Consider the following 24,468-nt stretch of genomic DNA (forward strand, 5'->3'; position numbering starts at 1 on the left):
AGGTGTAATTAGTTTAAAAATCTTGTAATTTGTTTATTATTTTCTGTAATTTAGTGTTTGTTTGTTTTTGTACTTTAGCTAATTTTAATTAATTGTATTTAATTGTATTTAATTTAGGGAATTAATTTAATTATAGTGTAGTGTTAGGTGTTATTGTAACTTAGGTTAGATTTTATTTTACAGGTCAATTTGTCTTTATTTTAGCTAGGTAGTTATTAAATAGTTAATAACTATTTAATAACTATTCTACCTAGTTAAAATAAATACAAACTTGCCTGTAAAATAAAAATAAAACCTAAGATAGCTACAATGTAACTATTAGTTATATTGTAGCTATTTTAGGGTTTATTTTACAGGTAAGTAGTTTTAAATAGGAATAATTTAGTTAATTATAGTAATTTTATTTAGATTTATTTAAATTATATTTAAGTTAGGGGGGGTTAGGGTTAGACTTAGGTTTAGGGGTTAATAACTTTAATATAGTGGCGGCGACGTTGGGGGCGGCAGATTAGGGGTTAATAAATGTAGGTAGGTGTCGGCGATGTTAGGGCCGGCAGATTAGGGGTTAATAATATTTAACTAATGTTTGCGAGGTGGGAGTGCGGCGGTTTAGGGGTTAATATGTTTATTATAGTGGCGGCGACGTTGGGGGTAGCAGATTAGGGGTTAATAAGTGTAGGTAGGTTGCGGCGACATTGGGGGCGGGAGATTAGGGGTTAATAAATATAATGTAGGGTTCGGCGATGTTGGGGGCAGCAGATTAGGGGTTCATAAGTATAAAATAGGTGGCGGCGGTGTCCGGAGCGGCAGATTAGGGGTTAATAAATATAATGTAGGTGTCAGCGATGTCGGTGGGTGGCAGATTAGGGGTTAATAAGTGTAAGATTAGGGGTGTTTAGACTCGGGGTTCATGTTAGGGTGTTAGGTGTAGACATAAAATGTATTTCCCCATAGGAATCAATGGGGCTGCGTTAGTGAGTTTTACGCTGCTTTTTTGCAGGTGTTAGACTTTTTCTCAGCCGGCTCTCCCTGTTGATTCATATGGAGAAATCGTGCATGAGCACGTTACACCAGCTCACCGCTAACGTAAGCAGCGCTGGTATTGGAGTGCGGTAATGAGCAAAATTTTGCTCAACGCTCACTTCTTGTCTGGTTTGTAAAAACCCGTAATACCAGCGCTGTCTGTAAGTGAGCGGTGAGCATAAACTGCTCGTTAGCACCGCACAGCCTCTAACGCAAAACTCGTAATCTAGGTCAGTGATTTTCAACCTTTTTTTTGCTGTGGCACACTTTTTTACATTAAAAAAATCCTGTGGCACACCACCATCCCAAAATGCTAAAAAAAAAATCACACATTGTAGCCTAATACAGCATATATATATATATACACATACACACAAACACACACACACTGTATGTATTGTGCTGTTATGCCATGCCTCCTACAAACTACCCGTGCACTGGGAGTAAAAAACAAGCAAAGTTTAAAAAATGTCACACTGTTGTCAGTCTGCCGTGGCACACCTGAGGATCTCTCACGGCACACTAGTGTGCCACGGCACACTGGTTGAAAAACACTGATCTAGGTGATAGTTTTTCAATAGATCATGTGCATTACCTATTACACCCAACAGATGGCGACACTACCATACAGTTAGAAGGTATTGGTCACAAAGTGCTTACAATATTACATCATCATTCATATCAACCAACATTACAATACAATGTGTTTGTGTGATTGTGTGAGTGAGTATGTGTGTGTGAGTGTGTGAGTGAGTGAGTGAGTGAGTGAGTGAGTGTGAGTGTGTGTTGGACTGTTGAAAGTTTAATGCTGTTTTTCAGGAGTTTGCAGCTTTGAATAAGATGAACAAATGAGATGCGTATTCTTTTAAAATATGTATTTTTCATAGTATAGAGATAGTAAAAATTATTCAAAACCATAGCAAAAGAACTTCTGCACCAACCCTTATGAAATGTATAATGCAGATTGTATTTTTTATTTTGTCTAGTAAGTGTATAATTTGAGCAAACTCAGTATAAGCAAATAGCTGAAGAAAATAAGTCAAGACATGCTCAGAAGTGATTTGGCAGCATAGGTTTGTGGGAGTTCCAGATATTGGTCTGTGTGGTTCTGTATTCTAAACGGTAGTGAGTACCTGCAACAGTGTCCTTTAGAAATTATTTATAAATAATATATTTTGACCCACAGTTATTAAGTCCTTGAGTGTGTAGATTCTTTATTTTTATTATCTATCATTTTTCATCCTGCACTTACGAAGTTGGCTTTTGGAAGCTACAAGTGACTAATATTGTGTACTATAAATAGTAAAATACAAAGCACAAGTAAAGAAATGCAATACGAAAATTGAGAAATTACCTTTTCATCGGCGGTTGGTATGAAGGTCATGAACTCATCCACATGACCCACATACAGCCAATCAGTGAATAGCTCAATGGGTGCCTGTACCCGCTGGGCATAGAGGAAGTCCCTTACTACTTTGGTCATCCGTCTCCCGGAAGTTCTGTGTAGGAAACAATCCAGTTACAAGGAAGAATCCAACAGAACCTCAGTTCCACATTCTGATTTCTATATTGATCAGCTAACTGTTGCTAACACATCACATATTTCTGTAAATGGATACCAATCTTGTTTTGCCTTGTTTTCTTGGTTGCATGTTACAGCTTTAAACTCTAAATGGCATCAGTCACCATATAATGCTCAAGACACATGCACACTACTGAGCATATCTAGGTATGCTCTTTAATAAAAGCTACCAAGAGACAGTACAGCCCTAGCATACTATTGACACTCCTATTCCTTGAATAAATTGGGCATAAAATCACAGCTGAAGGGGTGAAGGATGTGGTTGGGAGGCAACTTCGGTAAACAAACAACGATTCGATACTTTAATGTACTTTGATGTTCTGCACAATAAAACTGAAGTCAGAGGAATCCCACGTTGCTTCTACATCTGGCAAGCATTCAGCATTTTGACTAATGAGCTGTGTGTTAAAGTGAATGTTCCTGGTAGCCATGGAAAGGGCATACCAGGCATATCTGTGTTTTAGGTGGGAATACAGAGCTGGACTCACTTGTTGAATTCCGTTGTCTCAGCAAAGTTACCGCCACGCTCAATAGGCGTTTACTGCTACACATGTAACAGCTGATCAGCTAAAAATAGCCACTGGCTCTTGCACAACCCTGAATCCCACTGCTGCAAAGGTTCTTCTTAAAGGGACATGTTAATCAAAATTGAACGCTCATGATTCAAATGAACTTATTACTCTTGGTGACTTTTCTATGAGGATAATGAGTATGCATGTATCTTGAGCACTATATGACAGCAATGTTTGTAACAATGCTATACATACAGTGCACTAGACTCGTGCAAACTCCTGAGCATACCTTAGTATGCGCTCATGGAAAGGAGCTACGTTTTACATAAAGAGAAAGAGGTATATCTGATAACAGCAGTAAATTTGAAACTTTTTGCAATTTGTATGCTGTATTTGAATCATAACATATTAATTCTGACTAGTCCTTTTAACTAGAATTGATAGCGCATGAATTTCATTATAAGGAATACCCTTCCTAGTGTGGTACTGCCCTTTTATCCATCTGTAAATATCCAGCTAACCAATTCTTCGCCCAAAATTCCCTCTTCTGTTTTCGTTTTACAAACGTGCTTCTGATCTTACGTAGGGAAGCTGCTGCCAATAAGAATCCTCCCCAGGGGGTACTTTTTCCCTTGCACGGTTACAGGGGGGCTGACTTCTAGATTACCAAAGGAGTCCAGGCTTGTGACTTCCGAAGAAGCAGCAATTTTAGTCACATATCCAAAATCTGGGCCCTGTTTAAAAAAAAGAGAATAAAATGGATTTTAATAATTATCAAGACTGAAATACAGCGTGAAAATAACTAAAAATCAATAAATTAGACATATAAAGCTCTCTGGAGTTTTAACACGTTTGTACAACATTCTAACATTTGTTTAATTATATAGTATTTCTAATGCTATCTTTAAATTTAATATTCGATTCAAATTTTTCTAATTCGAATATTGTATATATCAAATATATACATATATATATTTGAATTATGCAATATTCAAATATATTTGTAATAGTATTTCTAATGCTCTTATTAAATTTTATATTTGAATTATGCAATATTTGAAATAGAAAAATTCAAATCAATATATTTGTATCTTTTATGTATCAGTTTACTAAATTCCTTACCAGATTGATTATTGAACTTCTGAATAGTATTTGTTAAATTGAAATTTCAAATGTGGATATGCAATCCAATTATGATATAAAATGATATATTATTTGGTGCCAAATAAAGTCACACAAGCTTCCCAAAAGACCTCCTAATCCGATCCTAAAAATACAATAGTCCTTTTGAGGTGCTCCCTATTGTATTAATATTATAAGCGCAAGTTACTGCTTATGTGGTCCCCCCAACAGAAGATGATGCGTAGGGACTTTGCAATTAAAATTCTGAGTTATATCGTCGTGCATTGTGCACAAATTGTGCTGCCACATCGTTCTATACGTAGCAACTAAATAGTTTATTACAGTCATGTTCATGTATTGTATTCTGGCTTCTGATATTTTGTGCTGACAAATTTATTAGTCTCAGGGGAAAATTTAATATGCAGTACATTGACTTGGGTCCAGCCTCAAACGTGACACTTTTATGACCATGAATTATAAGATATGGATAGTCAGCCTGAGCCTGGGAACAGCTCAGAAATGATCCGTCCCCGTAGTGATTACTCATGTACGTTGGCAGCAGCAAAGCCGTACTACCCACAGAGCTGGTATAAAGCGATCTCTTGGCTTCTTATCTAAGGAATAAACTGTGGTGTTAATTTATGGCACATTGAGATGAATTGACCAATGTGTTATATCAAATATAAATCACCTGCTATAACACTAGATATGAACAGGACTCAGCATCTACATTACACGAAAATAGAATTACATTTTTTAATGGTATGCTATTTGAATGATAAAAGAAAAAGATCTGGGTTTCATGTCCCTTTAATTTTTATGATAGTGGAAGACACCCTTGGGTGTTGTGTGTCAGGGCCTGGGGAGTGGGAGGTTATAAGTTAGGGTTACTGGGGCAGTAACAGTGCTACCTATATCCCTTAGGTACCAGAGCTTATTGTTTGTGGGTTCAGAAGCTTCCCACAGGGCCGGTCATTGTACCAAGCATGGTACAGAGGGTCTGAATCCAGATTTCTTGTTAGAAAATACCCAATATTCGATCACATTTCCCATAACATTATAGAAATTCTTTATCTATAGTAATATAAATACTTTTTCTACCAAATATTTTTTTTAACCGCTTAATGAACGACGTACCCTGTATTCCAACATATGTATGGAATACAGGTATTATACAGGTTAAGATACAGCTAGACCAGAACAGATTTTCATGACCTCTTAGTTGTGTACACAAACCAGGATTCATCAATCTAATCTTACCAGGAGATCTCTGATAGGGAAATCCTTTAGTTCTCCGTCCCTTGGGGAGTCCAGGACTACAGGAAAACTCTTGTGAGGGGCTTGAATGTACCCAAATTCCATTTCATCCTGCACAGAATATACAGAATTCACACATCTGTAAAATTATATGGGGTAGATTGTATTCTAGTTGAGAAAGATTAGAACTGAGGAATTCATTAAGAAATTTGTAGGAAAAAAAACCATAATGTGTGTAACATAATAATTATGAATTTAACAAGCAGATATGGGTTGTGTTTAGCTGAAGTATAAACGTATAAATATCAAACACACACCAGCATCTTCTGCTTCCATAAAGGCCTCTTATACCCTGTTTTATATTTCTAATAGGACTGGGATCAAAAATAAGCCCGGGAATTCAAGGGCAAAGCATCAGTAAGCCCTCTGTCAGCTAGGTAGACATAATACACCACGTCTCTCGTCTGGCTGCACCTCTGCTCAACAACCAGACAATGTACTTTCTGCTTTACAAAATAGATTGTAACAGCCTTATAGGTGCTTGCAGGCAGCAGCCAGTACCTAAGATGGCGGCTAATAGGTAGAGGGTGGAGGTTTAGAGAGCTGTTTGGGGGGGGAGGTGGGGAGTAAGGGGGATCCTACACTGCAGAAAATATATATTTTATAAAAAAAAAAAAAAAAAAAGCCTTACATGTTCAGACTGTCTGCCAAAACCTAAGATGGGGGTGACCAGTGGGGGGTGGGGGACGGAAGAGAGCTGTTTGGGAGGGATCAGGTAGGGATCAGGGGGTGGGAAGTGTCAGGTGTGAGGCTAATCCATACCCTAAAGCTGAAATTAAACTACCTAATTAACCCCTTCACTGCCGGGAATAATAAAAGTGTGGTGCGCAGGTGCAATTAGCTGCCTTCTAATTACCAAAAAGCAATGGCAAAGCCATATATGTCTGCTATTTCTGAACAAAGGGGATCATAGAGAAACTTTTACAAACATTTGTGCCATGATTGCACAAGCAGTAGGTAAATAATTTCTATGAGAAACCCAAAGTTTGTGAAAAAAAGTACCAATTTTTTTATTTGATTGCATTTGGCAGTGCCAAAATGGGCCTAGATCAATACCTTGGGTTGTCTATTCATATATATATATATATATATATATATATATATATATATATATATATATATATATATATATATATATATATATATATATATATATATATGATAGGTAAATAAAAAAAAAAACAAAGGTTCTATTTCTGTTTAAATGGAGTGATAGCAAAAATGCTAAAGATTCTCTGGTATTTTGGGCAAGTTTTTGTCTTAAAGTACTTATAGTGAAGGGGTTAAGCAAACCATCAGGATGCTAGTCCTGCGACTTGCAAGGGAGTGTGCTTCCGACATGGGCAGACACAGTCATGCTATTTCCCTCCTCAGTTTAATGAATTTTACCATGAAATCTTTCAAGATTTCAGTGACATCTCACAAGATTACAGTAAAACAAATTGTGAACTGCACTGATGCAGATGCACTGCACTGATGCAGATTGTTTTTTTTTTCACCATGCAGATGACGGTAAAAAGAGCACTTACTCTGATGAGCTGAATACATTTTGAGGTAAAATCTCTCTTTTTTTATATAAAGATGTTTAGGTGATATTTTCTTGTCAGCTTTTTACAGTTTTGCTACATCACGATTTAGCATATGAGTATCATGTCCGTTTTACAGGTTTTTCTCAGGAAATTGATATTTTAATAAATTACTAGAAACATTTTTTTTTCTCCAAGAAAAAGTGAACAAATCTGCAATCTCATTATTTTTATTTTGTTTGTGTGCATGATTTACAGCAGGGGTTTTAAACCTGTCATCAGACCTTCCTAACAGGCCAGATTTTTAGGATATCTGAACTGGAGCACAGGTGAAATAATCAGCTAATTAGTATAGTTATTTTACCTGCTCTCACCCAAGGTAATCCTACAAATCTGGCCTGTTGGGGAGGTCTGAGGACAGGTTTGAAAACCCCTGGTTTACAGCAACCAGTGCCTGCAATACCCACTTCTTACACAAGAGGTAGACATACTGTAGTGTGTGAGGGTTTAGCAACTCATAAAGCCATGCACTGCGCAGAACCATCATACAGAGTATAAACAGTGTTTAAATGGGACATAGAAGTCAGAATTGCGAATTCATAATTCAAACACAGCATGCAATTTTAATATACTTTACTACACTAGAAGTAAGGTTTTTACAAGCGTCGGGTAGCGCTTGTATTACAAGTTGAAAGTAAAAGGTTTTCCCTTGCGCACTAACCCGAAGCATTTAAAAAGCCTTACTACGGAAGCAAAACTGTGGAATAAAAAAAAAAATAACACCCTACTCGCGCATAAACCCAATCGCATATTCTCAAGTGTGCTTACCATGTTCTTCACATAGCAGAATATATAAATAGATATTACTATATACATCTGATGGTATTTTGGTACAAAACACACACACATATACATATATACACACACACAAACACACACACACAGTATATATATATATATATATATATATATATATATATATATATATATATATAAAGGAATATATATTTAAAAATACATAAAACATTTTCCTAAGCGCAGAATATTGGAATGTGAAATATTTACAGTAAATACACAGTGTAACACTTTGTCAGTAGTCATTCGTTTACTTTATTTATTTTTTTAAACGGTTAATACTTATTGTAGCACGCCCTCCAGAGCATATTAAGGTAAGTATTGTAGCTAAGGGTGAAAAATACACCTGTAGATTTGAAAACATTTACATTCATTTTAACAAAAACAATTGTAAATGTTTAAACGAAAATTCAGTTTTCATTTTACTTTAAAGGGACAGTCTAGGCCAAAATAAACGTTCATGATTCAGATAGAGCATGTCATTTTAAACAATTTTCCAATTTACTTTTATCACTAATTTTGCTTTGTTCTCTTGGTATTCTTAGTTGAAAGCTTAACCTAGGAGGTTCATATGCTAATTTCTTAGACCTTGAAGGCCACCTCTTTTCAGAATGCATTTTACAAGTTTTTCACCACTAGAGGGTATTAGTTCACGTATTTCATATAGATAAAACTGTGCTTGTGCACATGAATTTATCTGGGAGCAGGCACTGATTGGCTAAACTGGCAAGTCTGTCAAAAGAACTGAAATAAAGGGGCAGTTTGCAGAGGCTTAGATACAAGATAATCACAGAGGTTAAATGTATATTAATATAACTGTGTTGGTTATGCAAAACTGGGGAATGGGTAATAAAGGGATTATCTATCTTTTAAAACAATAAAAATGTTGGTGTAGACTGTCCCTTTAAACTAAAAGAATAACGAATAGTGCAGCCACCAAATATTCTGGGAAATTAATTTCCTTGATTATTCGGAATGAAAATTTTGTCAAAAAATAAATTTTCTTGGCTGCACATGTCTATGGTATAGTGCCAAAGACACATGCACGCTCCTGAGCCTACCTCAATATGCTCCAATGGAAAGGAACAAAAGGTACAAAGGATAGCAAGAGGAAGTGATAAATTGAAAGTTTTTTTTTTTTGCTTTTTTTTTTTTTTAAATTGTGGTTTCTTTAGAATCTTGAAAGTTACATTTTGACTTGTCCCTTTTATTATAGCCTCCAAGTGAAATAATACAGCACACATCCGTGCCATCTTTATTGTAGAGATGACTGACCTGCATCCAACGGTCCCCACGGTTCACATACTCAAAGCAAATCTGTATCTTGTAGTTGGCTTCACTCACAAGATTCTTAATCTCCTTTAGGAAAAGGTAATTATCCTTTACACTGCAGGAAAAAATAAAATAGAGAAAGAGAGAGAGAGAGAGAGAGAGAGAGAGAGAGAGAGTCACTGTTAGACCCAGAGCAGCTGTCCTTTGTCTCCATGGGTGAAGCGATAGGCTCCCAGCAGCATAACCTCATCATGCACAAAGACAAAGAACTGGTCAGGGGAGACATTCAAGGTGGGATAAGTGCATCTCTTCCCTAACTTTCTTCCCACGTATTGCGCAATTGTGCATAAGCATTGATTGCATGCAGAGAGTGACAAGCTTTCAAAGGTAGTAGAAATAATGCAGAGGATATGGTTACCTGCAGACATACACCTCTATGGGTTCCAATGTGTTCGGGGTGATTATAAGAGGAGCTACACGAAATGTGACCACATCCGTAAATATGGGAGTTTCTGGAATACCCTGTGATAGAGAGGAAGAAAAAACAAGAGTAGATAAACATGCAAATCAGCAATATGGTCCCTAGTGATTCCACACCCTATACTTGTATCCCTCATATGTTGGGGATAGTCAATAAGTAATTCCTCACACAGCATATATACAGTATGTATATGTATATATATATATATATATATATATATATATATATATATACCTTTAACAGTATTGCCTTTAAGAAATGTTACACATAGTTATCTGTCTTCTGTTCTCATAGCAGAGCATATCTAGAAAGAGTGGGCAGTAATATTCCACAAGACAGATAGTACTAGGCTTTGTGTGAGGATATTCATTTGTTATAACAAAAAACGCAGTTAAAATGCCTGCTAAATGAAATATGATGCTAGACACACCTGCAATACATGTAGGTTTAATTATTAGAATTGCTAAGGGGGTTCTGGAGTCTGCTAGATAAAATCTGGGAGAGATGTTTCATACAGTATCTGTGAGATCAGCTGTCTGTATTCTACTGAATTATGATGATTCAGAGCTATTGGAATGACCTGCATATGTGCCACTGTACGCTGCTATTGATGCCTTATTCGAAACCCGAAGATAAGTAATGTGTTTATAGTTTAATCACTGCTTAGTGTAATTATTATGTTTTAATACATTTAAAACTGATTACTGATTTGTATTTTTTGCAATAAATGCAAAATAAACACTTATTATTATACTGCATTTTTGTGTGTCAGTTCTCTTTTGTCAGTACTATTGTGAGACCTAGTTTGCGCTTTCCCCAGAGCCAGGACAAAACACTCATATATATTCTGTATAGTTTTCAACCCTATTTAGATGTTTTTACTTACATATAGAAACTAAGGGGCCGAATTATCAAGCGCCGAACGGCCCCTGATGCCCTTTTTTCCTTGCGCCAGAAACAGCAGTTAAGAAGCAGAGGTCTTAAGACCACTGCTCCTTAACTGGTCCGCCTGCTCTGATCGGCGGACAGCAATCAACCCAATCAAATACGATCGTGTTGATTGACACCCCCTGCTAGCGGCCGATTGGCTGCGAATCTGCAAGGGGCGGCATTGCACAAGCAGTTCACAAGAACTGCTGGTGCAATGATAAATGCTGACAGCGTATGCTGTCGGCATTCAGTGATGTCTGTCAGACATGATCGGCCCCTAAACCTTTACATGTATATCTTTAATATAACTGTAAAAATACATCTACATATTATTCTAAGGTTGTTTGCATTGAAGCTAATTGGTAGATTGTTTGGCATCACATCAGCCATGTTATATATTCCTTTATTTGACATATTAGCACACAGTAAATATGAAGTTGTTACTGATACATTTGAATGAAATTTGAAACTGACTTTATTTATTTTTTAACACTTGACATCAGAAATTCACAGTGCAAGAAGCCGTAAATTAAAATAACGTTTTCAGATACTGCACTTTCTATACTTGTACACTTTTTGAGCCACCTGTAGCATTTCTCAGTGTCATGATAGATAAGGTTGTCACAACTAGTTCCGTTGCTTTGAGACACCTGTACCTCTCACAACATTCTGGGACTTCGCTCCTGACAAGGACAGAGATAAGATAACAAACATACTCCCCAGAGTAGATGCATAAAGCTGGAGCTGGCACCATCCCTGCAAATTTATATGATGTTATTAGCACTGAGAGACAGATATAACAAGAATGTAACGAAAGCCTACTGGTGTCAAGAGCTGAGAAGGTCCGGTTACCAGCTTACCCCTCCTGTGAAGCCTCTATATATAGCAAAGAGAACGACTGAAGGAAAACAGTATTTTTATAGGAGACAAAAATGCACAGAAATGCAGAATGCCAGTAATGCAGATCTTTATGACTTTGCTGCCAAGGTTAATTGTATACAGTCTGGAAAGGGGCATTTAAAATGTAAATGGACATTCCAATGTGAAAAAAAAATGGTTAAAAGTATTTTTTTTTTATTTGGGACAGTAATCATTATAACTAACTTTAGCTCAATAGATTAATTTGTACATGAAATATATAATAACTATATAAATACTAATCAAAACCACATAATAGAATGATTCATTTAGAGGGCAGTCTACTGCAGAATTTGTATTGTTTAAAAGATAAATAATCCTTCATTACCCATTCCCCAGTTTTGCATAACCAGCACAGTCAGGGCCGCCATTAGAAATTTTGGGGCCCAATTGGATACAATTCAAAACAGCTTTTCCCTGGTGGATTCCACCACAGCCTCCATCTCTTGGAGAGAATCACATGTGAAGATTTTGAATATGACATATATTACACCAGCATTGACAGCCAAATGGGGGAGACATTCAACAAGTGTCTGTAGTAAATGTAGATTTCCAGCAGCCGATATATATCACTATTTCTGGAAATGTCCTAAAATCCAAAAATTCTGGTGTAAAATAAATTTCTGGTTTGAAAAATTGTGCAACTGCACATTTAAATTACAAGATATTCATATATTTTTCCTTATAAGTAACTCTACTCAAACAGGTGTTAACAAATTTTTGAATATTGTAATTCTATCAGGAAGGAACTTAATTCTGAAACAGTGGATTTCTAAGAAAAGCCCACAGATGGCTGAATTTAAAAATATCTTGCTAAATCAAATGACTCTAGAGCAATATGATACTACTGATAATCTGGAAAGGAAAAGTAAACGCTTCTTCTTGAGATGGTTACCCCTTATTTCATCATTTCCAGAGGAAACCCAACTGCAGATAATGCGCCCATTTCATGGCTCTAATTGTTTGGAAGAAGCTATGCTAAGAGGCGAATTTCCCAGTCGGTATAGATAGAAGGTCTCTGATTCTCTTTTTGTTCCAGGGGAGTCAGTTATGGAGAGTATGCTTCTTTTTTTTTTTTTTTTTTTTCTGCGTACTCGGCCCTGGATGAATCCTTATTGAGAGGTAACCTGTGAGGGTGCATGGAAAGGTGGTGAGGGGGAGGGACTGGGGGAGAAGAGGAGGAAGAGACTGGGGGGGGCTTCCCTTCCCTGTATTGTTTTGTTTTGTTTTGTTTTTTTCTGCTTTGTTTTGTTTATTTTATGAGTTTGTTGTGTTTTAGGTTAAGTGTTAAAAATATTAAAAATTCCAATACTGTGGTACTGTTTTGTGCTTATTAACTACTTGAAGACTTCGATCACCACAACTTCAAATGTACGATATTTGAATTTTTGTTTTTTTTGTATTATTGTTGTTTGTGCTTATTATTACACCCTGCGAGGTGGTTTGAGAATACAATTTGTATTTATTTCTGTACCTTTTATTGGTTATAAATAAAGGAAATTTTGGGGCCCCTGACTTAACCATGGAAAAAAAAAATACATACACACTCATTGAGACACAAACAAAAAGCACAAAGACATAAACACAGACACCTACAGAAACACACAGGAGGTAAAATTTCTGCACATTGCATTCCCTAAATCAACAGTGTGCGACATGCATGATAAAAAAAATTGCACAAATTAAGAGATCACTTTTTAAAGAATCATATTTGTAAAAGTGCAAACAAAAATAATTATGTGAATTCAAAATTGTACATTAATTATCTGGGTAGATGGCTAGATGAAGAAAAGTACTTTTGAAAGGTTGACATATGTTTGTTCCCCCCCCCCAACCAAAAGCACCACTTCAAATATGGTGTACATATGTTACCATCTGTCAGCTGTACTTATGGATTTTGAAAATGCTGTACTCTATATGGTCTTGGTGGAACCATAAGTGTTACTCAGTCTCATACCATTAGATCTGGTTAAATGCAGGATTTAGGCTTGTTTGTATGTATTTCAAAATTAAGTCAGCTGTAGTATAAACTGAACAGTGTTAAGTTAACCTTTTTAATTTCAAACACTGAGCAATCTTAGCCTGAGAGTATAACATTTTATGCAGATGTAAAACTCTTAGATAAAATGCCTCCTTGCATCTGGAAAGTCCTTGCATAAAGGGACAGTAAACTGGAATGTAATTAATATATATATATATATTAATTTAAAAAAAAAACATATCTGCCAAAAGGTCACCTACCATTTGTGTATTGAGGAGGAAACATTTCTGCATGACTTTAAATATAGAATTTCTACAGCATTGTCAAATAATTATAAATACAATGCTGCATATTGCTAATAAAAATGTGTTTTTATGGACCCCTGGCCCCACCATACAACTACTACCACACTGAAGTTACAATCCGAAATTGCACAAAGAAATAAAAAACATTTACTAAGTAGGTCCTACCTCCTCTACAAATAAAAGTGATCTGCCATCTGACTAAGGCACACACTGTACAAACTTAAGTGCCAAGTCTGTCTCACACTGTGCATAGTGGTTCATTGCACACTCAGACATTCTCTCAAATGCGAACGCTTTACTACTTGTAATAGCATTTCCCACGCTCAATAGCAATCTGCTGTAGTACCCTCTGGTGGCTGCCAAAATGTAAAAATTAAATAAGTTGTTCTTGCCTCATGGGGCCCCCCTGGCCCATTGGGCCCCTGACAGGAGTCACCCCTGTCACCCCCTGATGACGGCCCTGAGCACAGTTATATGAATACACTTTTTACCTCTGTGATTACCTGTATCTAAGCTTCTGCAGACTGCCCCCAGTATCTCAGTTCTTTTGAAAGACTTGCATTTTAGCCAATCAGTGCTGACTCCATGGGAGTGAGCACAATGTAATCTATAGGGCATACATGAACTACCACTGTCTAGCTGTAAAAAACTGTCTAAATGCACTAAGAAAAAGAGGTGGCCTTCAAGGGCTTAGAAATTAGCATATGAGCCTACCTAGGTTTAGCTTTCAACAAAGAATACCCAAAGAACAAAGCAAATTTGATGATAAAAGTAAATTGAAAAGTTGTTTAAAATCTGAATCATGAAAGTTTAATTTTGACTAGACTAATTGTTTATGTCCACCCATCTGCCCCCTTGTCTGCTGTTGATCATTGAAAAAAACCCAAAACTTTTTTTTCAAATCAATCAAATCTATATACATATCCCCTGAATTTACATGTAATTTGCCCCAGTGGAAGAAGACTAAATAGAGGCAAAAGGGATATTTTAACTAGAAAGAGAGGTAAAAGTTGTAGAATACGATGCCCCTCCACAGTACGATCGCCAGTACCACCACTTGTCTTGTTGTATAACCTTACAGCAACCATTGTTTACCACTTCCTGCAGCTGCACAAGGGTGACTTGTGAGACTTCCCATAACACCAGTGCCTCTACATGAGGCTGTTTTTAGCCAATCATAAAACAGTAAGTTTTGTTATACTCATCCTATCTGGGCACAAACTTTGCGTACGTGGGTACAACAAGTAGTACAGATATACAGCTGTTATGACGAAGCAGAAACCTAGCAGTATGGTATGATAAACATCATGAAAAATAAAATAGGAGTTGTAAGGAAAAAAATTGGTGGTAAACTGGTGCTCCAAAATTTTGCCTATCCTATTTAGCATAGTTTGCAGAGCTATGGTCATTCCCTTTGTCTTAATAAAGTTAAGAAGAAGAAAAAAATGCGTCTATATACGGTAAATAACCAAAGACTTAAAATAGATGAAGCTAGTGAATGTATGAACTCTACAGTTTCAACAGGGAAAACTTATTAAAGCTGTTTGCAAGTATTTGAAGTGCCAAGGAATTTAAATTGAGAAATTATATGAGAGCGTTAAAGCTTGCCAAGTCTAGATGACATTACATCAAACCGGCTAAATGCTCATCCAGGTTACTGGCAACTCAGATTGTACGAGGAAAGCAACACGCACAATATGTATCTCATTTTAAAAAAATGGAACTTCAAAAGCGTTCTAAGCTCGAGGAACATAAATCACATTCAACTTTTGAAGATCTAGAAAGAAAAAACACATAGATGTTGCCATAAATAAACACCTGCTATAGCTATGCACACTACTAGAGTGCTCTCAAGAACAGAAATAAACACAAATGAACACAAATAAATCTAAGTAGCCTTACGTTAAAAAGCAGTTAAAGGGACAGTCTAGTCAAAAAATAAACTTTCATGATTCAGATAGGGTATGCAATTTTAAACAACAAATTTACTTTTATCATCAATTTTGCTTTGTTCTCTTGGTATTCTTAGTTGAAAGCTAAATGTAGGAGGCTAATATGCAAATTTCTTAGCCCTTGAAGTCTGCCTCTTATCTGAATGCATTTGGACATCTTTTCACAACTAGAGGGCGTTAGTTGATGTGTTCCATATAGATGACATTGTTTTCACGCCCCTGGAGTTACCTAGGAGTAAGCACTGATTGGCTAAAATGCAAGTCTGCCAAAAGAACTAAAATAAGGGGGCAGTCTGAAGAGGCTTAGATACAAGGTAATTACAGAGGTAAAAAGTAAATTTATATAACCATGTTGGCTATGCAAAACTGGGGAATGGTTAATAATGGGATTATCTATCCTTTTAAACAATAAAAATTCTGGTACAGACTTTACAGACCCTTTAATGGACCAGAAGGAAATAGCTGTACTTTGCATGTTTTATAATATATTTTGATTGGGTGCATTGAATTCTAACACAGCTGTCAGCTATCAAACGTAACATAATGAACTATGACACCAACAAAGACTGATGCAGCGACGTGTAACACAGAAGCAAACACAAAACCCAGCGGAATGTGATAAGAGAGCGGAAAAGTGATGGAAATGATTGTAGTCACGCTAATGCTGAGAGAACAATTCTAAGGAAATAAAGGATATTGAAAATACACAATAAAAATGCACATTATGTAGACCCTATATTGAGCTGGAATTAAAGGGGCACTGTAGCACAAATATCACATGCTCTAATTTGTTATAACTTATGAGTATGTCTATTCACCATGAAACTCTTTGTGCCTAACCCCACAAAAGAGGTTAAACACACAGATACAGTTGTGCTTGGGAGCCGCGGAGAACTGCTGATCTGGGCAGAAAACTACAGGTGAGCCAATCAGCAGTTGCAGTCACATAATTCCCCAGTTAATTTCTGTGTTCAAAAGATGTTACACACAGATTTCCATAGTGAATAGCGCTAAAATTAAATGAAAATTAGAGCATGTCATTTTTGCAAATTTTGTTCCCAGCTCAATTAAAGAAAAAGTCAAATGTGATATACAGCAGTGATTTTCAACCTTTTTTTTGCCGTGGCACACTTTTTTACATTAAAAAAATCCTGCGGGACACCACCATCCCAAAATTTTACAAAATCTCACATTGTAGCCTAATACAGTATATATATATATTGCAAAAAGGAAGGCACTCGCCGGGTTTAATAAGGATAAAGTTTTATTCCTTATTAAGTAACGTTTCTGAGTTTTACCTCCGTTTTCAAACTGACAACAAGAATCAATGCTATACACAGCCTTAAATACCCCTTCACCTTAATCACCTAGTGCAGGTGTTGCACAACACTTAGCACACATCATCAGACAGTGCCCGTATCTTAGCAACCAACCTTAAGTGAACACCTTTCACTACAACTAATAATGAACGTGTAAAACTAACTTATTTAAAAACAATTGAATTGCTGCAATATTACACCTATTAGCGCTAATAAGGTAACTAAATACAATAATATATGTCTCGAGCACAGCAATTTCTACAGTACTTTGTATACTAAACTGCATTACTAACTCAGGACTAATATGTACAGGATATAACCTCCATATATATATGTGTATGTGTATATACATACACATTTTTATATATATATATATATATACACATACACACTGTACTGTGCTGTCATGCCATGCCTCCTACAAACTATACATGACATATTGACATTCAGTCACAAACAAGCATAATGATTGTCTGTGAATGAATGTCAATGTCATGGTTGTAAATGATGCCAGATGAGCCTGTCACACACCTCCCAATATTTCAAAATTTGAAAGAGGGACACCCCCGCACTGTTGTCAGTCTGCCGCGGCACACCTGAGGATCTCTCACGGCACACTAGTGTGCCACGGCACACTGGTTGAAAAACACTGATATACAGTATGTTGAACTGATCATATGACTAAGGAACTCTACACCTGAACAGTGTGACCGCTCGCCTGTCTGTAGTAACAAAATCTTGCACCGTGAAGATAAGGGGGTTCACTTCTCATAAGACTTGGACTTCACTTAGAAGCTAGAAGGTAATATAATTTTACACAATAAAATCAGATGGTGAGAAGAAAGAAAATATATGTTGTGATTAAAGGGTTAATTTTTACTGCGGTATTACATTTAGTATGTACAGTTTTTCTTATCCCAGAACCAGAACCATCCAAGACCCATTCAGCCTCCTTACCTCTACCATGGACTCCAGCAGGCTCGCTTTAATGGAGATAAGCCCATCAAAACCCTCATCTGGGAAGCGCAGACCTTCCACAAAGAATTCCAGCTCGGTAGTTCCGGTGTACCTGGCCTTGTAAAACAGCTTCTTTCCTCCAAGCACATGGGTGTACATCTTATCTGCAGAAAACGACATGCACCTTAGATCATGCTCACTTGATTCCAGTAGCGGATCTGCTTGTCAAAGGGCGCTGGTGCAAAATTGTTCTGGGCCCCACAAAGATATCTCAGTAGTAAGCAATATTAATAGACATGCTTCTCTGTATAAAGGTTTTGAGAATAGCTAGATTAATGGACCTGCATTCTGCACTAATAAAGCGCTTCATTGCATTAGGATTGTACACGTTCTGCACACACCTATGTATAGACTGGCTGTTATAGGCCCCCAGCATTTGGGCCCTGGGGCCACTGCACCAATGGTAGTTCCACCCCTGCTTGATTCAGATTTCCTGCTCACTTGTGCATCATGTTCCATTATCCTGCAATTTTTTTTTTTTTAATAAATCTCACATCACCCAACTAAAATACCAAATGTTTATTCGTAAGGACTTTAGTATAAGGGGTCCATTTATCAAGCTCCGGACAGAGCTTGAGGGCCTGTGTTTCTGGCGAGCCTGCAGGCTCACCAGAAACACCAGTTATGAAGCAGCGGTCTAAAGACCGCTGCTCCATAACTTGTCCACCTGCTCTGAGCTGCTGGTGCAATGCTGAATATTGAGAGCGTATTGCTGTCCGCATTCATCAATTCATTTCTCTTGTTAAGTGTATCCAGTCCACGGATCATGCATTACTTATGGAATATATTCTCCTTCCCAACAGGAAGTTGCAAGAGTCCACCCACAGCAAAGCTGCTATATAGCTCCTCCCCTAACTGCCATATTCAGTCATTCTCTTGCAAGCCTCAACATAGATAGGAGGTCGTGAGAGTCTGTGGTAATTTATACTTAGTTTATTCTTCAATCAAAAGTTTGTTATTTTTAAATGGCACCGGAGTGTGCTGTTTATCTCAGGCAGTATTTGGAAGAAGAATCTGCCTGCGTTTTTCTATGATCTTAGCAGACGTAACTGAGATCCATTTGCTGTTCTCACACATTCTGAGGAGTGAGGTACTTCAGAGGGGGAATGGCGTGCAGGTTTTCCTGCAGATAAGGTATGTGCAGTAAAATATTTTTCTAGGAATGGAATTGACTAAGAAAATACTGCTGATACCGAAGTAATGTAAGTAAAGCCTTAAATGCAGCGATAGCGACTGGTATCAGGCTTATTAATAGAGATACATACTCTTATAAAAATGTGTTTTAAAACGTTTGCTGGCATGTTTAATCGTTTTTTAACGTACATTGGTGATAACACTGTAATGTTGGTATAGCCTTAAATGCAGTAAAAGCGACTGGTATCAGGCTTATTAATAGAGATACATACTCTTGTAAAAATGTGTTTTAAAACGTTTGCTGGCATGTTTAATCGTTTTTTAACATATGTTTGGTGATAAAACTTATTGGGGCCTAAGTTTTTTTCCACATGGCTGGCTTAAATTTTGCATAGAAACAGTTAACTGAAGCTTCCCACTGTTGTAATATGAGTGGGAGGGGCCTAATTTAGCGCTTTTTTGCGCAGTTGAAATTACAAAATGAATTATCCAGATTCCCTCAGCAGTCCCATGAATACTACAGGACATTTCTAAAGGGCTAAAAAGACTTCCAAAATCGTTTTTAGGGAAGGTAATCCACAGCTCTGCTGTGGCAGTTTTGTTGTGTCTGTTTTTAAAAAAACGTCTATGTCGTTTTTTTTTTTTATCTGTTTTTTGCATTAAGGGGTTAATCATCCATTTGCAAGTGGGTGCAATGCTCTGTTACCTTATTACATGTACTGTAAAAATTTCGTTTGTTTTACTGCCTTTTTTCACTGTTTTTCAAATTTTGACAAAATTTGTTTCTCTTAAAGGCACAGTAACGTTTTATATATTTGCTTGTTAACTTGATTTAAAGTGTTTTCCAAGCTTATTAGTCTCATTATTAGTCTGTTCTAACATGCCTGACATAGAGGAAGCTCTGTGTTCATTATGTTTTAAGGCCATGGTGGAACCCCATCTTAGAATGTGTACCAGATGTACTGATTTCATGTTAAACAATAAAGATCATTTTTTGTCTTTAAAAACATTATCACCAGAGGATTCTGTCGTGGGGGTAGTTATGCCGACTAACTCTCCCCACGTGTCAGACCTTTTGACTCCCGCTTTAGGGACTCACGCTCAAATGGCGCCAAGTACATCAAGGGCACCCATAGCGTTTATTTTACCAGGGGATTCTGTCGAGGGGAAAGTTATGCCGATTAACTCTCCCCACGTGTCAGACCCTTCGACTCCCGCTTCAGGGACTCACGCTCAAATGGCGCCAAGTACATCAAGGGCGTCCATAGCGTTTATTTTACAAGACATGGCAAAGGTGGTGAATAATACTCTGGCAGCAGTATTAGTCAGACTACCTGAAATTAAAGGAAAGCAGATAGCTCTGGGGGTAGATACAGAGCATACAGACGCTTTAAGAACCATGTATGATACTACCTCACAATATGCTTAGTCTGTGGGTGATTTTTTTTTACTCAGGGAAGATGATTTAACCTGATTCTGATATTTCTACATTTAAAATTTATGCTTGAGAACCTCCACTTGTTGCTCAGGGAGGCTTTGGCTGCTCTGAATGAATGTGTACAATCGCAGGGCCAGAGAAATTGTGTAGACTGGATAAATAATATGCAGTGCCGGTGTGTACTGATGTTTTTCCAATACCTAAAGAGGTTTACTAAAAAAATTTTTAATAGGGAATGGGATAGACCAGGTGTGCCGTTCTCTTCCCCTCCTATTTTTTAGAAGAATGTTTTCTAATAGTTACCACCACGGGACTTCTGGCAGACAGTTCCTAAGGTGGAGAGAAGAGTTTCTACTCTAGCTAAGCGTACCACTACCTCTGGCGAGGACAGTTGTGCTTTTTAGATCCAATGGATAAAAAATGTTTATTCAACAGGGTTTTATCCTGCAGCCCCTTGCATACATTGCTTCTGTCACTGCTGCTGCGGCGTTCTGGGTTGAGTCTCTTGATGAGGCTTTACAGTTAGCGACTCCATTAGATGAATATATTTGACAAGCTTATGCTAGCCAATTCCTTTGTTTTCTGATGCCTTTGTTCATTTGACTAGACTAACGGCTAAGAATTCTGTTTTTTACTATACTGGCGCGCAGAGCGCTATGGCTTATATCATGGTCAGCTGTCGTGACTTTTATAAATAAGCTACTTAACTTCCCTTCAAGGGGCAGACCCTATTCGGGCCTGGTTTGAAGGAGATTATTGCTTATATCACTGGAGGAAAAGGTCATGCCCTTCCTCAGGATAGGAATCAAGGGCCAAAAAAGGTCTAATTTTCGTGCCTTTTAAAACTTCAGGGCAGGTGTGGCATCCACTTCCTCTAAGGCAAAACAAGAGGGAATTTTCTCCAACATAGGTGTGTCCGGTCCACGGCGTCATCCTTACTTGTGGGATATTCTCTTCCCCAACAGGAAATGGCAAAGAGCCCAGCAAAGCTGGTCACATGATCCCTCCTAGGCTCCGCCTTCCCCAGTCATTCTCTTTGCCGTTGTACAGGCAACATCTCCACGGAGATGGCTTAGAGTTTTTTGGTGTTTAAATGTAGTTTTTATTCTTCAATCAAGAGTTTGTTATTTTAAAATAGTGCTGGTATGTACTATTTACTCTGAAACAGGAAAGAGATGAAGATTTCTGTTTGTAAGAGGAAAATGATTTTAGCAACCGTTACTAAAATCGATGGCTGTTTCCACACAGGACTGTTGAGAGGAATTAACTTCAGTTGGGGGAAACAGTGAGCAGACTTTTGCTGCTTGAGGTATGACACATTTCTAACAAGACTCGGTAATGCTGGAAGCTGTCATTTTCCCTATGGGAACCGGTAAGCCATTTTCTTTGTTTAAGTAAAAGAATAAAGGGCTTCATTAGGGCTTAAAAAACTGGTAGACATTTTTCTGGGCTAAAACGATTACTTTACTTTTAATAGTTGTTAAATCTTGGGGATTGTTTTAATAAAAACGGCAGGCACTGTATTGGACACCTTTTTCACTGGGGGCCTTTTCTAGTCATAGACAGAGCCTCATTTTCGCGCCTCTAATGGGCAGTTGTTTTTGGAAAGCATGGCATGCAGATGCATGTGTGAGGAGCTAAGAACCACTGAAAAAGCTTATAGAAGGCATCATTTGGTGTCGTATTCCCCTCTGGGCTTGGTTGGGTCTCAGTAAAGCAGATACCTGGGACTGTATAGGGGTTAAATGTAAAAACGGCTCCGGTTCCGTTATTTTAAGGGTTAAAGCTTTCAAATTTGGTGTGCAATACTTTTAAGGCTTTAAGTTACTGTGGTGAAATTTTGGTGAAATTTGAACAATTCCTTCATACTTTTTCACATATTCAGTAATAAAGTGTGTTCAGTTTAAAATTTAAAGGGACAGTAACGGTTTTATTGTAAAACGTTTTTTGTGCTTTGTTAACAAGTTTAAGCCTGTTTAACATGTCTGAACCATCAGATAACGATGTTCTATATGTATGAAAGCCAATGTGTCTCCCCATTTAAATATATGTGATATATTTGTGTCATAATGTCCAAACAAAGTAGGGATAATAATGCCATAGATATGATATTGCCCAAGATGATTCCTCTAATGAGGGGAGTAAGCATGGTACTGCATCATCCCCTTCTGTGTCTACACCAGTTTTGCCCACACAAGAGGCCCCTAGTACATCTAGTGCGCCAATACTTATTACCATACAACAATTAATGGCTATAATGGATAATTCTATTGCATGCATTTTTTTCCAAAATGCCTACTTATCAGAGAAAGCGTGATTGCTCTGTTTTAAACACTGAGGAGCAAGAGGACGCTGATGATATCTTTTCTGACATACCCTCACACCTATCTGAAGGGGCCAGGAGGGAGGTTTTGTCTGAGGGAGAAATTTCAGATTCAGGGAAAATTTCTCAACAAGCAGAACCTGATATTGTAACTTTTAAATTTAAATTTCAACATCTCCACGCACTACTTAAGGAGGTATTATCTACTCTGGATGATTGTGACAATTTGGTCATTCCAGAGAAATTAGGTAAGATGGACAAGTTCCTAGAGGTTCCGGTGCCCCCCGATGTTTTTCCTATACCCAAGCGGGTGGCGGACATAGTAAATAAGGAGTGGGAAAGGCCCGGCATACCCTTTGTCCTCCCCCTATATTTAAGAAATTAGTTTCCTATAGTCGACCCCAGAAAGGACTTATAGCATACAGTCCCCAAGGTCGAGGGGGCGGTTTCTACTCTAAACAAACGCACTTCTATTCCTATAGAAGATAGTTGTGCTTTCAAGATCCTATGGATTAAAGGTTAGAGGGTTTGCTTAAAAAGATGTTTGTTCAGCAAGGTTACCTTCTACAACCAATTTCATGCATTGTTCCTGTCACTACAGCTGCGTGTTTCTGGTTCGAAGAACTAGAAAAGTCGCTTAATAAAGAATCTTCGTACGAGGAGGTTTTGGACAGAGTTCAAGCTCTTAAATTGGCTAACTCTTTTTTATTTTAGATGCCGCTTTGCAATTAGCTAGATTAGCGGCGAATAATTCAGGGTTTGCTATCGTGGCGCGCAGAGCGCTTTTGCTTAACATCCCTTTCAAGGGTAAAACACTGTTTGGCCCTGACTTGAAAGAGATTATTTCAGACATCACTGGGGGAAAGGGCCACGCCCTCCCACAGGATAGGTCTTTTAAGGCTAAAAATAAGCCAAATTTTCGTCCCTTTCGCAGAAACGGACCAGCCTCAAATTCTACACCCTCTAAGCAAGAGGGTAATACTTCTCAAACCAAGCCAGCCTGGAGGCCGATGCAAGGCTGGAACAAGGGTAAGCAGGCCAAGTCACCTGCCACTGCTACCAAAACAGCATGAAGTGTTGGCCCCCGATCTGGGAAGGATCTGGTGGGGGGCAGACTTTCTCTCTTTGCTCAGGTTGGGGCAAGAGATGTTCAGGATCCTTGGGCGCTAGAAATAGTTTCTCAAGGTTATCTCCTGGAATTCAGGGAACTACTCCCAAGGGGAAGGTTCCACGGGTCTCAATTATCTTCGAACAGGCATTCTTACACTGTGTAGAAGACCTGTTAAGCATGGGAGTGATTCATCCTGTTCCATTAGGAGAACAAGGGATGGGTTTTTACTCCAACCTGTTCATAATTCCCAAATAAGAGGGAACATTCAGACCTATTTTAGATCTCAAGATTCTAAACAAGTTTCTAAGGGTTTCATCATTCAAAATGGAAACCATTCGAACGATCCTTTC

The 24,468-nt window shown here is 37.7% G+C and overlaps 1 protein-coding gene across 1 annotated transcript in view; it reads right to left on the minus strand.

Annotated features, from left to right (window-relative positions):
- Positions 1 to 24,468, minus strand: part of PADI2 (peptidyl arginine deiminase 2) — a 107,957-nt gene that overhangs the window by 14,088 nt on the left and 69,401 nt on the right. Inside the window, exons 7-12 of the mRNA XM_053690265.1 lie at positions 18,053 to 18,216; positions 9,628 to 9,731; positions 9,213 to 9,324; positions 5,500 to 5,607; positions 3,700 to 3,851; positions 2,378 to 2,522 (exon numbers count right to left, since the gene is read on the minus strand). Coding sequence (XP_053546240.1) covers positions 2,378 to 2,522; positions 3,700 to 3,851; positions 5,500 to 5,607; positions 9,213 to 9,324; positions 9,628 to 9,731; positions 18,053 to 18,216 — 785 coding nt within the window. The remainder of the gene's footprint in view (positions 1 to 2,377; positions 2,523 to 3,699; positions 3,852 to 5,499; positions 5,608 to 9,212; positions 9,325 to 9,627; positions 9,732 to 18,052; positions 18,217 to 24,468) is intronic.

This window comes from Bombina bombina, chromosome 8 (assembly GCF_027579735.1).
Source record: "Bombina bombina isolate aBomBom1 chromosome 8, aBomBom1.pri, whole genome shotgun sequence".
Classification (NCBI taxonomy): domain Eukaryota; kingdom Metazoa; phylum Chordata; class Amphibia; order Anura; family Bombinatoridae; genus Bombina; species Bombina bombina.